Here is a 12947-nt window from a genome sequence, read left to right as displayed (position 1 = left end):
CCGGCTTTGACTATACAGAGGGCTCCTGCTGGAGAACAGAGAGATCATCTAAGCTTCTGGCAGTTATGCAGGGCTGAAGTGACAAAATTGGAGATTTGAGACTTGGTTCCATCTCAAATCATTTGCTAACTCTCAAAACTGTATAGGGCTTAAAGTTAAAAAGCTAAGCCTTAAGCCCTGTGAAAAGAATAATGGAGTTTCCCATAGTCTTACAATGCTAAAGAGACAAAACACTAGAATAGAGGATGCTCCAGGAGTAGATCCCTAGTGAATACTCTGCTCTCAGTGTGGGAAGCAAAAGTACAGGGGTGAACCACAAGCAGACCAAGACTTACCAAAACTTTCACCCAGCCTCCATGGGATATAGTAAAGAATTTCACACAGTGATAGAAATGAACTAATAAGGAAACATTTTATGAAGTAGGAGAGAAAAGGGACAATTGGTTGTGATAACCTTAAGCAGGCAAGAAAAGATGTAAACTATGGTGAAACAGAGAAGTTGTCCTTAAACAGAAGCATGTAAAAAAGAAAGTAGAAAAGGCAGAGTATATGGGTGCAAATGCAGGTAGGCTGGTGAATGAAATGGTGGGGACAAGCAGAAATTCTTTTTTCTATTGGGAAGCAGACGTTGGATGCTTGAGGATAAAGGAGAAAGATAAAATAGTCTTCCAGAGGTGGAGAGTGAGTGGAAGGTTGCCAGGCAACACCAAGGGTCTACTTGAAGATGGCGGTCATGAACTCGAGGTAAGTTCAGTCAGCAAATTTGTGTGATAGTCTCCTGCCATATAAAGCTGTAAAGGTGTAGAACAGGCAGAAAGTTAAATTTATAAAACTTAGGTTTTGCTAGGTGAGCGGGATAAAGGAAGAGAGGGCCAAAACAACTGAGGTTATATTACATGCAAGTTGGTGATAATTATGGTGAGCCATGGAATCCAAACTAGATAAAGAGGGAAGTGAGGACATGAGGGGATTAAGGGATAGGAAAAGAGGTGGTAAGATCAATATAATCAGGTGCCAGGAGAGTTGACAATTTGCTAGAGTTAGAGTTCTAGAGTGAGCTGGAAAGATAACAAATGGTGGTCATCAAGCAGGATGCTTGAAATTGAGACTGATAATGACCAAGAACAGGGTATGACCATAGGGTGGATGGCAGAAAGAGTATAGCGTATGTGGATTATTGGAGGAGAGAGATTCAAAGAGATGAGAGGGATATTGAAAGTATCACCTACACAGATATTTAAATCACCAAGAACTGTAACAGGAGTAGGCTGAAGAAAGAGACAGTGAAGTAGATCCTAAAATCTTTAAGAAATGAGGGAAGCAACACGGGAGTGTGTACACGACTGCAACAGGAGTGTGTAATGGGTGATACAATCTGATGCATGGGCCTCAAAGCTGGAGGTGTTTAGAGAGAAAAAAGGAACAATGATCTAAAAACACTAATGAGGAACAAGCCTCCAAGCCCAGTGGTCCAACTGCTGGGCGAGGGAATATATTCACATTTGAGAGGACTGCAGTGGAAGCGGTATCCTCAGGGCGGTAATCAGGTTTCAGTTAGAGCAGGAAGGTGTAAGTAATGTTCAGAAAGGAATACCCTAATAATTTGATTCCTTTATCAATGTTTACTAAAAGGTACTGAATTAGGCACTGGGAATAAAACAGTAATAAAGACAATGTCAGCCCTCACAAAACTGTGACTCAAGTAAGAAGTCTCATATAAAAGTGATTACTTTAAAGAATATAACTAAAATTTTATAACAAGCTAACAGCTTTATTAGAATGCATATACTTGAAGAATGATATAACAAAATATGTGATTATTTTAATATAGCTAATCATTGTGGTATTAATTACAAGCTAAAAACTAATTCGAATTAAGAATATGTGGGGAAAAGTCATTTTTTAATGTAAAGAAAGAGGGGAAAATGGTAAGTGTATGCTTTTCACAGATATTGTACATGCAGTTACCTGAGACAAAGCAGCATCCCGTTCTTCAATCACTGCATTCATTTCTTCTGCAGTTATTCTCTTTTTACATTCCTTGGTCTTGTAGATTCTATCCACAATTATAGCTCCATTCTTCTGAATAGCTATCCCTGTGTCTGCATTGTTTATTCTGTTCAGTAATTCCTGTAATGTCTACCAACACCATTATATGTTAGTCAGACATGAAGTTTTAATATATTTTATTTAATATAGGGTTTTAATTAATAGGCACATGTGAATTGTAAATTGACTGAGTGAAGTTATTGAATTTTCATATTGCAGCAAAGATGTACATTATTAGTGTGTCAATTCTTCTTTTTCCCACATCTTAGTTCTTGAAACCCACTCAATTGAACTTAAGCCTCTAAGATATAAGACTGACATCAAGAAATCTCCTCAGAGAATGGCTTACCATGTCATTTTCTTCAGGGTTAATATTTTCTAGCCTAGAAAAAAGGGACACAGAAAGCCTGATCAGTAGCATTTCCTTAGTGCAGCAAAATGAGTTCGCTTTTTAAATCTTTAGAACCTCAAGTAATTTCATTCGACTAGTCTTTAGAGTCAACCATGACATTGAACATATTAAAGTGCCACCTGCTCGACTCCATCTTTCAATAATGCTTCATATCTTCTGCACTGACTTCAGACTGTTAAGTTATTAATGTTTACTGCTATATATGACTACAAGGATCAATTGTTCATATGTGCTTAGATGAAGAAAGTTCCCCAGTGATAGAAGTACTCATTCTCATCATTATATTTATTTCTAGACTTTCAATTCTTACCAGAAACTGTATTTCCTCTCCTTTTTGGACATTATCACAAATAAAACAAGGCAAGTATTTTTATTACAAAGTTTAACTATGTTCCCTCAAAAGCAATGACAAATAACTACCACTAAATTTGACCTGAAAATCTCCTGGTGCTACCTATTTGTTGAAACAAATACGCTATATAGAAAGGCTGACCAAAATTGGTCACATTTTTAAATGACTGTTATTTTCCTTTTTGCATAACATAGAATTATTCAATTTAAAGGCAAAAAAAGTAAACTGGTTCCCTTCATAAATGGACTTTTTGTCTTTTAAGAGTCATAGTGTTTACTGAAATGTTTGTTGATGTTGATGTTGGTAAATTGAAGAAATGCAGTTAAAGTAAAGAAAGAAGTTCTAAATGACATATTTAGAAAATGTATATAATATAATTTAGGCAGTCATTAAATTGGGTAGATTAAATGAAAACCTGTAATGGGTACCAGTGAAATGATGGAGATTTTAGAAATGATTTCAATTATTTAAAAATTGTACTTAAAAGCTTAGATATCCAAATTCGTGTTTCAAGTCTTCCCCCTCCATTTCTGTGCTCCTGTGATTTAACATTTACCACAAAAAAAGGGTACTAGGAAAAGATTACAAAAGACACTTAATAAATTTGTTACAAAATTGCTCCAAACTCCACAGTTCAATCAAACTGCTATAATCATGGAGAGAAAGTATAGATTTTAGAACATTGCATTTGCACAGGAAAAAATATGAACACATATCAAAAAAACTATTTCTACCCATATTTAAATGGTGTAAGTCAACAGGTAGGTGTAGTAATTTTGAATTATATATATTTAATGTTTATCTCAAACTACTAATGTCCCCTTGGATTCACATTCCAATAAGGGCAAATATGTACTCTTCTCTTTTTCTCCCAAAATAAATCAACAGTTTTCAAATATCCTGTTTCATAAAAGCTTAGTCTACAAAAACTATGAGGATAATCACTTCCTTTTTATTCAATTAAAAAACACAGTGGAAAAGTATAAGATAAAATTCTTACACTTATTTATGATCATGTAAAAGTATGTGAAGAACATGAGCGGCATTTAACCATCAGTTATTGGTTGGCTAAATATGATTTTTAGGGAAGCCATATGTGGTAAGGAATATTTACCTTAATGTTGTTCTTTTTAGATGAAATCAAACTAAGAGTCAATTAATGGCAGTTTCCAAAGGAGTTTCAATTTTTATAAACTTCACAATTTATTAAACTTGATCATTTAAAATGTAAAAAGATACACGGAAATTAAGCATTTAGATTCACAGATTACTGGGAACTTAAAAAAAAATTAGTTTTCAATATTATGCAACTCCCTTTTTTTGTTTCAAAGAGTTACATATGATCAAAAAGAAAATAACAGTGTAGGTAGGTTAAGTAATTCATATATTCCAAATAATCAACATAACAAAAAGTACATGAAATTCCTATGCAATATTTATATGTTTTTTTCAGGCAATGCAAAATGAATAACTGTTACTTTAAGGAAAAGCAAATGAAGAGTTTAAATGTTTTAAATTAACAGCTTTCAATAGGAAATGGTTAAGATAACTGTATTTAGTCTAATATTAAATTCCCTGCTAACAACCAAAATTAAAAAAAAATTAAAATCAAATTTTCTTATCAGATGTTATATACTAGATCCTCGGCACATAAATTTAGCATTCTGACTATAAATAACTTATGTGATTGCCCTTAAAAGTACATGATATATAGTGATTTATCATTTTCTGATAAATGAATCTGAATCATGTTTTGGTGAGTGAGTGTGTTCAGGTATGACATGCAGGGCATGAGTGAGCCAAGTCAACCACTTGGCATGTGAGTCTCTATTTTGCTTTATTATTAGCCTTTATAATTGATATAAATATAGTGATAAATGGTCACTAAGAGGAAAATAAAACTTAAAACCTTTTATTATACAGCAGGTTCTTATTTGCTGTACACCTGCAACTAACACAGCATTGTAAATCAACTATACTCCAATAAAAATTTTAAAAAAATAATAAAAATGCCTCTTTAAAAAAAATGAGGGACTTCCCTGGTGGCACAGTGGTTAAGAATCCATGCAAGGGACACGGGTTCAAGCCCTGGTCCGGGAAGATCCCACATGCCGCAGAGCAACTAAGCCCGTGTGCCACAACTACTGAGCCTGTGCTCTAGAGCCCATGAGCCACAACTACTGAGCCTGCGTGCCACAACTACTGAAGCCCACGTGCCTAGAGCCTGTGCTCTGCAACAAGAAAAGCCACCGCAATGAGAAGCCTGCGCACCGCAACAAAGAGTAGCCCCTGCTTGCTCGCCACAACTAGAGAAAGCCCGCGTGCAGCAACGAGGACCCAACGCAGCCAAAAATAAAATAAATAAAATAATTAAAAAGAAAAACTCTTGTACCTACTAAAGTCTGCCTTTGTAGTGCAAACTCATTCATAGACAATATGTAAATGAACAGTTATGGTTGTGTTCAAATTTGCATTTCTTTAAAAGTTTCAGGAAGTATTTGTCACAGATATCAAAGATCAACTACATAGTAATTTAGTCTCAACTAGATTATATAGAGTAGGGACGAGCAAACTTTTTTTGTAAAGGGTCAGATAATATTTTAGGCTTCACCATATGTTCTCTGTTGCAGCTACTAAATTCTGCCTTTGAAAAAGAAAATCATTCATAGACAATATGTAAATGAACAGGTGTGGCTGTATTCAAATAAAACTTTATTTACAAAACAAGTGGAAGGCAGGATTTGTACCATAGGTCCTTACTTTGCTGATCCCTGATACAGAGTATTGAAAAATGAGATCAGATCTTTGATGTTAATACACTGTAATGCCAATTCAGTATATCTGACACATTTTTCTGAGGTGGGTCATTCAATATCTAGTTAAAGATAAAAAACCAACAACAGTGGCTTCCAGAAAATTAAATTCAGTCCTACAATAAGGACATTACTACTGTATCACTTAAGAAAACAAAAATTAGACAAACAACTTACCTTTAAGAAAAAGGAAGCAATTTGAAACAGTTATATAAGACACATAATTTTCTATGTAAAATAACTTTTTAGGTTTAAGGTTTACAAGCAGCATGTACAACACATAAAGTTTTACCAGCTTAATAAAGACAAAGTAATAGTTGGTATTATATGACATACAGCCAACAAACTACACATTATGTATCATTAATATGAAGTTTACAATTAAACAAAAGAATTTCAACCTTTCGTAATCTTTAAATTATGCCTACAACAGTCTAACTAGACAGTCATGATAATCAGTAAGAATATTGCTGAAGTAAATGACCATAGGTTCAAGTTTCAATTGATTTCCTATACCATGCAAATTCTGACTGACAACCTTGCACTCTAAGTGAAAAGACTCATGCATGAAATGTCACATTTCTTGATTTATTCCTAAATCAGTCAATATCACATCTTTTCTTTCTGAACCTATAGTCCTTTACCTTGTTCAATGGGAAGAAGCAAAACTTTGACCCCCCAAATGATAAAAACTAGTGATCAGCTTATCAAAAAATTCTAAATTGTTTTTTTTTCTCAAAGCCTCCTTTCTTACACAGTGCCACCTTTAATATAAAAAATACACCAACAATAACAGATTGAAAAATAGATACCATGGTCTCAAAAGTTGGAATGTACATATGCAAACATGTCTATATTGGCATGCATATGTAAGTCATTTTAACCTGAATCCTTTTTACTTTTTCCTAGTTTTGGATAAAAGCAAAAGAGACAAAGAAAAAAGCATTAAAAGTTCAAGAAGTAAGGGAAAGCAGAGAAGCGGGAGAATAATAAGACAAGACAAACATTATACAGAAAGATGCAAAGTAGATCGGAAGTGGAAAAGATGATGAGAGAAAAAAGAAGGAACGAATTTCCAGATTATAGGAAGCAAGAAGTAAGGAATTAAAACAAAAAGATGTGAAATAACTTATACAATTTCATCTTATGCTCAATGCCTCTAAATATGCCTTTCAGTCAAGCAAAGCTCAGTTATAAATTGGTTCTATTTTAACAAAGATTTAGTCTAAAATGCACTATTGAAGTTCAGAGCCTATAGACTTCAACTGAGTAGAAAAGAACCTCCACAGTGCCATTTAAAACTGTACTGACATGCTATTTGTTGTTGTTGTTGTTCTTGTTTCTTATGCATGATTTTTCCTGATCCCCTCACCTGAACCCCTAGACTGTAATACAGCTGTCTATAAACTTTTCTTAGGAACCAATAATTCTTCATATCACTTGATACTATTTTAAGTATTTATGTAATTATTCATATTTACTTAATGCTGATCTTCTTAACTAAATTGAGACCATAATGCTGTGTTCCCAGCAACTAGCACTGTACTTGACACATAATAAATATTCAATAAATATTTATTGAATGGACTAATTAACTAAAAGATAAGTCTTGGGATGGGACTGTTTTCCTTTTCTCCATTCCCCATTCCTCCCTCAATAGGAATGCTACCAAGAACAAAATGAAAAAGGCTCTGCCTCAAGGAACACTAATTTTCATGTACTGTAATAAAAACTATAACAAAACATATGTACAGATTAAAGTAAATAGACAATGGAAGTTTTAAAAGTTTAGGGAAGAAGGATAGGCTCAATTTAGATCCATCACTTAAAGAGATAGAATGAACACAACTAAGAGAACAATTTAATAGGAGTTCTGAGGAAGAAGTTTTTGTTTGGATACATGGGCAGGTGGTTGTGCTGCTGATAGGTACAGGGAATTAAGGAGGATCAGGTTTTAAAAATAAAATTAATAATTCCATTTTGGATATGCTAAGGTTGAGATGCCTGTATAGCTCTGAGGTAGGTAAGTCCTACAATGTGTAAGTGACTGACTATGACTCTTTGGGCAGGGAGTCAACCACTCTAAGTTTTTTCACCTATAAAGCCTGAATATCACTCAATGAGTTGTGACATTGTATAAAAAACTGATTTGTTATCTTTTGGGGGTGAATTTTATTTCTAAAAACAGTAAAAACTATTTAGAAGCAAATTTTATGAATAAAATTGGTGATCAATCTACATAAAAGAATTATGGTCATAAATTACATGTTAAGTATAGTACTGTGCAGCAGTTGACAAATTGAAGGTAATAGTACTTGCAAATCCCTAAAGAAAAGTTCTAAAGTTATTAACAGCTGCATTACTGAAAAAAAGAAAAAAAAGGTATCTATTTTGAAGAGTATGTTTAAAAACATTTGGTCCCAGCAACTGTTTTTGTAGATAAAACAAACTGATTCTGAAAGGTATATGGAAAGGCAAATAGAATAGTCAAAATAATTAGAATAGTCAAAATAATTCTACAATAAAAGAGCAAAGTTTAGAGGGATGACATTATCCGATTTCAAGACGTAACATAAAGATTTAGTAATCAAGAATGTGTGGTACTGACAAAGGGATAGACACACAGATCAATGGACAGACAATAAAGTCCTGAAATTAACACACATGAATAGTCAAATGACTTTTGGCAAAGGTGCAAAGGAAACTAGTGGAGAAATGATACCTTTTCAACAAATGGTACTGGAATAAATAAATGTCCACATGCAAAAAAAAAAAAAGACCATTTACAGGTACCATGTATCACTTTACACAAAAATCAACTCAAAATAGATTGTAGACCTAAATGTAAAACACGAAATTTATAACTTATACAAGAAAACATAGGAGAAAAATTGGTGCGACCTTACAAATGACAATGAGTTTTAGATTCAATACCAAAAGTACAAAACATGAAAGAAAAAACAATCAATAAACTGGATTTTATCAAAATTTAAAACTTATATCCTGCTAAGCACACTGTTAAGAGAAGAAAAATACAAAACATGGACAGGAAGAAAATATTTGAAAACCACATACCTGAAAAAGGACTTACATCCAGAATGTATAACGAACACTTAAAATTAACAAAAAGGAAACAAACAACCCAACTTAAAAAACTCGTCAAATATCTGAACAGACGTTTTACCGAAGAAGATATACAGATGGTAAATAAACATATAAAAAGGAGCTCAATATCATCTGTCATTAGAGAATGGCTAATGTTCAAAATAAGAAAAAAAGCAAAAAAAGAATGACAATTCCAAATGCTGGCAAGGATGGTAAGCAACAAGAACTCTGATTCATTGCTGGTGGGGTGGGCATATCCCTATAAAACATGACCCTGGAGCAGGTTGCAGTGCCAGTAAGTAAGAAAGTGTTAAAAAAATCAGAAGGATGGGAACATGTCAAAGGGATGTAGGAGCCACCTGAAAGAGTTTCCAATGGTCAAAGGTGGAATACTAAACAACAGCAAAGATCAATAAAACTTAAAGCTGGTACTTTGAGAAGATAAACAAAACTGATAAACCATTAGCCAGACTCATCAAGAAAAAAAGGGAGAAGACTCCAATCAGATTTAGAAATGAAAAAGGAGAAGTAACAACTGACACTGCAGAAATACAAACGATCATGAGAGATTACTACAAGTAACTGTATGCCAATAAAATGGACAACCTGGAAGAAATGGACAAATTCTTAGAAAAGCACAACCTTCCAAGACTGAACCAGGAAGAAAGAGAAAATATAAATAAACCAATCACAAGCGCTGAGATTGAGACTGTGATTAAAATCTTCCAACAAACAAAAGCTCAGGACCAGATGGCTTCACAAGCAAATTCTATCAAACATTTAGAGAACAGTTAACACCTTGCCTTCTCAAACTCTTCCAAAATATAGCAGAGGAAGGAACACTCCCAAACACATTCTATGAGGCCACCATCACCCTGACACCAAAACCAGACAAAGGTGTCACAAAGAAAGAAAACTATAGGCCAATATCACTGATAAACACAGATGCAAAAATATTCAATAAAATACTAGCAAACAGAATCCAACAGCACATTAAAAGGATCATACACCATGATCAAGTGGGGTTTATCCCATAAATGCAAGGATTCTTCAATATATGCAAATCAATCAATGTGATACACCATATTAACAAACTGAAGGAGAAAAACCATATGATCATCTCAATAGATGCAGAGAAAGCTTTCGACAAAATTCAACACCCATTTATGATAAAAACCTTCCAGAAAGTAGGCATAGAGGGAACTTACCTCAACATAATAAAGTCCATGTATGACAAACCCACAGCCAACATCGTTCTCAACGGCGAAAAACTGAAACATTTCCTCTAAGATCAGGAACAAGACAAGGTTGTCCACTCTCATGACTATTATTCAACATAGTTTTGGAAGTTTTAGTCACAGCAATCAGAGAAGAAAAAGAAATAAATGGAATCCAAATCAGAAAGGAAGAAGTAAAGCTGTCACTGTTTGCAGATGAGATTATACTATACATAGAGAATCCTAAAGATGCTACCAGAAAACTACTAGAGCTAATCAATGAATTTGGTAAAGTAGCAGGATACAAAATTAATGCACAGAAATCTCTTGCATTGCTATACACTAATGATGAAAAACCTGCAAGAGAAATTAAGGAAACACTCCCATTTATCACTGCAACAAAAAGAATAAAATACCTAGGAATAAACCCACCTAAGGAGACAAAAGACCTGTATGCAGAAAACTATAAGACACTGATGAAAGGAATTAAAGATGATACGAACAGATGGAGAGATATACCATGTTCTTGGATTGGAAGAATCAACAAGGTAAAAATGACTATACTACCCAAAGCAACCTACAGATTCAATGCAATCCCTATCAAACTATCAATGGCATTTTTCACAGAACTAGAACAAAAAACTTCAGAATTTGTATGGAAACATAAAAGACCCCGAATAGCCAAAGCAATCTTGAGAATGAAAAATGGAGCTGGAGGAATCAGGCTCCCTGACTTCAGACTATACTACAAAGCTACAGTAATCAAGACAGTATGGTACTGGCACAAAAACAGAAATATAGATCAATGGAACAGGATAGAAAGCCAGAGATAAACCCACGCACATATGGTCACCTTATCTTTGATAAAGGAGGCAAGAATATACAGTGGAGAAAAGACAGCCTCTTCAATAAGTGGTGCTGGGAAAACTGGACAGCTACATGTAAAAGAATGAAATTAGAACACTCCCTAACACCATACACAAAAATAAACTCAAAATGAAACTCCATACTGTTCTCCATAGTGGCTGTATCAATTTACATGGATTAAAGACCTAAATGTAAGGCCAGACACCATCAAACTCTTAGAGGAAAACATAGGCAGAACACTCTATGACATAAATCACAGCAAGATCCTTTTTGATCCACCTCCTAGAGAAATGGAAATAAAAACAAAAATAAACAAATGGGACCTAATGAAACTTAAAAGCTTTTGCACAGCAACGGAAACCATAAACAAGATGAAAAGACAACCCTCAGAATGGGAGAAAATATTTGCAAATGAAGCAACTGACAAAGGAGTAATCTCCAAAACATACAAGCAACTCATGCAGCTCAATATCAAAAAAACAAACCACCCAATCCAAAAATGGGAAAAAGACCTAACTTGACATTTCTCCAAAGAAGATATACAGATTGGCAACAAATACATGAAAGAATGCTCAACATCATTAATCATTAGAGAAATGCAAATCAAAACTACAATGAGATATCATCTCACACCAGTCAGGATGGCCATCATCCAAAAATCTACAAACAATAAATGCTGGAGAGGGTGTGGAGAAAAGGGAACACTCTTGCACTGTTGGAGGGAATGTAAATTGATACAGCCACTATGGAGAACAGTATGGAGGTTCCTTAAAAAACTAAAAATAGAACTACCATACGACCCAGCAATCCCACTACTGGGCATATACCCTGAGAAAACCATAATTCAAAAAGAGTCATGTACCAAAATGTTCAGTGCAGCTCTATTTACAATAGCCAGGACATGGAAGCAACCTAAGTGTCCATCAACAGATGAATGGATAAAGAAGATGTGGCACATATATACAATGGACTATTACTCAGCCATAAAAAGAAATGAAATTGAGTTATTTGTGGTGATTGGATGGACCTAGAGACTGTCATACAGAGTGAGGTAAGTCAGAAAGAGAAAAACAAATACCGTATGCTAACACATATATGGAATCTTAAAAAAAAAAAAATGGTTCTGAAGAACCTAGGGGCAGAACAGGAATAAAGATGCAGATGTAGAGAATGGACTAGAGGACACGGGGAGGGGGAAGGGTAAGCTGGGACGAAATGAGAGAGTGGCATGGACATATATACACTACCAAATGTAAAATAGATAGCTAGTGGGAAGCAGCCACAAAGCACAGGGAGATCAGCTCAGTGCTTTGTGACGACCTAGAGGGGTGGGATAGGGAGGGTGGGAGAGAGACGCAAGAGGGAGGAGATATGGGGATATATGTATATATACAGCTGATTCGCTTTGTTGTAAAGGAGAAACTAACACACCATTGTAAAGCAATTATACTCCAACAAAGATGTTTTCAAAAAAAAAATAGCTGGAATACTCCAAGCAACAAAATAACATAGTATTAGATTATAATTCAAAGTATTAAATGAATATCAATGAGTCCATACAGATATAACTAAATAAAAAAATGAGGGATACAAATGTCCTGTACTAAAGAATTACAAATAATTTATATAGATATTCTCTGCTGAGGAAACTAGAACTCAATTAACCTCCTATCCCATACTCCCCAGCCCCATCACTGAGTATGGGCTGCACTTTAGTGATTTGCTTCAAAGAGTAGAGTATGAAAGAGGAATGTCGGTAACTTTACAGAAGAGAAACATGGCAAGTACTACCTTTTCCAGGTGACCAAGATTAACATCACTGGCTGTAAGTCATATTGATAGAGGACAACCTTGAAATGATGTGATGAAAATGGCATTTCACCCCTGTACTCTCTGTCCCATAAAACCAATACCTCAGTCTAATCATGAGAAAAACTTCAGAAAAACTGAAATTGAGAAACATTCTATAAAATACCTGACCAATATTCCAGAACTCTCATCAAAAACAAGGAAAGTCTGAGAAAATGTCACAGAGCAGAGTAGGCAACGGAGACATAGTAACTAAATGTCTATGGAATCCTGGATAGGATCTTGGAAAATAAAAAGGACATCAGGGAAAAGTAGTGAAATCT

The 12947-nt window shown here is 34.6% G+C and overlaps 1 protein-coding gene across 11 annotated transcripts in view; it reads right to left on the bottom strand.

The window, feature by feature from the left end:
• Window positions 1-12947, bottom strand: part of MIPOL1 (mirror-image polydactyly 1) — a 336113-nt gene that overhangs the window by 223881 nt on the left and 99285 nt on the right. For all 11 annotated transcript variants that reach the window (XM_057543812.1, XM_057543817.1, XM_057543811.1 and 8 more), the window contains 2 exons: window positions 2399-2432; window positions 1969-2139 (listed from right to left, as the gene is read on the bottom strand). In XM_057543812.1, the coding sequence (XP_057399795.1) occupies window positions 1969-2139; window positions 2399-2432 (205 nt within the window). The remainder of the gene's footprint in view (window positions 1-1968; window positions 2140-2398; window positions 2433-12947) is intronic.

The sequence above is a fragment of the Balaenoptera acutorostrata genome, chromosome 3 (genome assembly GCF_949987535.1).
Source record: "Balaenoptera acutorostrata chromosome 3, mBalAcu1.1, whole genome shotgun sequence".
NCBI lineage: Eukaryota > Metazoa > Chordata > Mammalia > Artiodactyla > Balaenopteridae > Balaenoptera > Balaenoptera acutorostrata.
The sequence above is the reverse complement of the archived record's forward strand: the minus strand, read 5'-3'. Positions and strand labels throughout refer to the sequence as shown.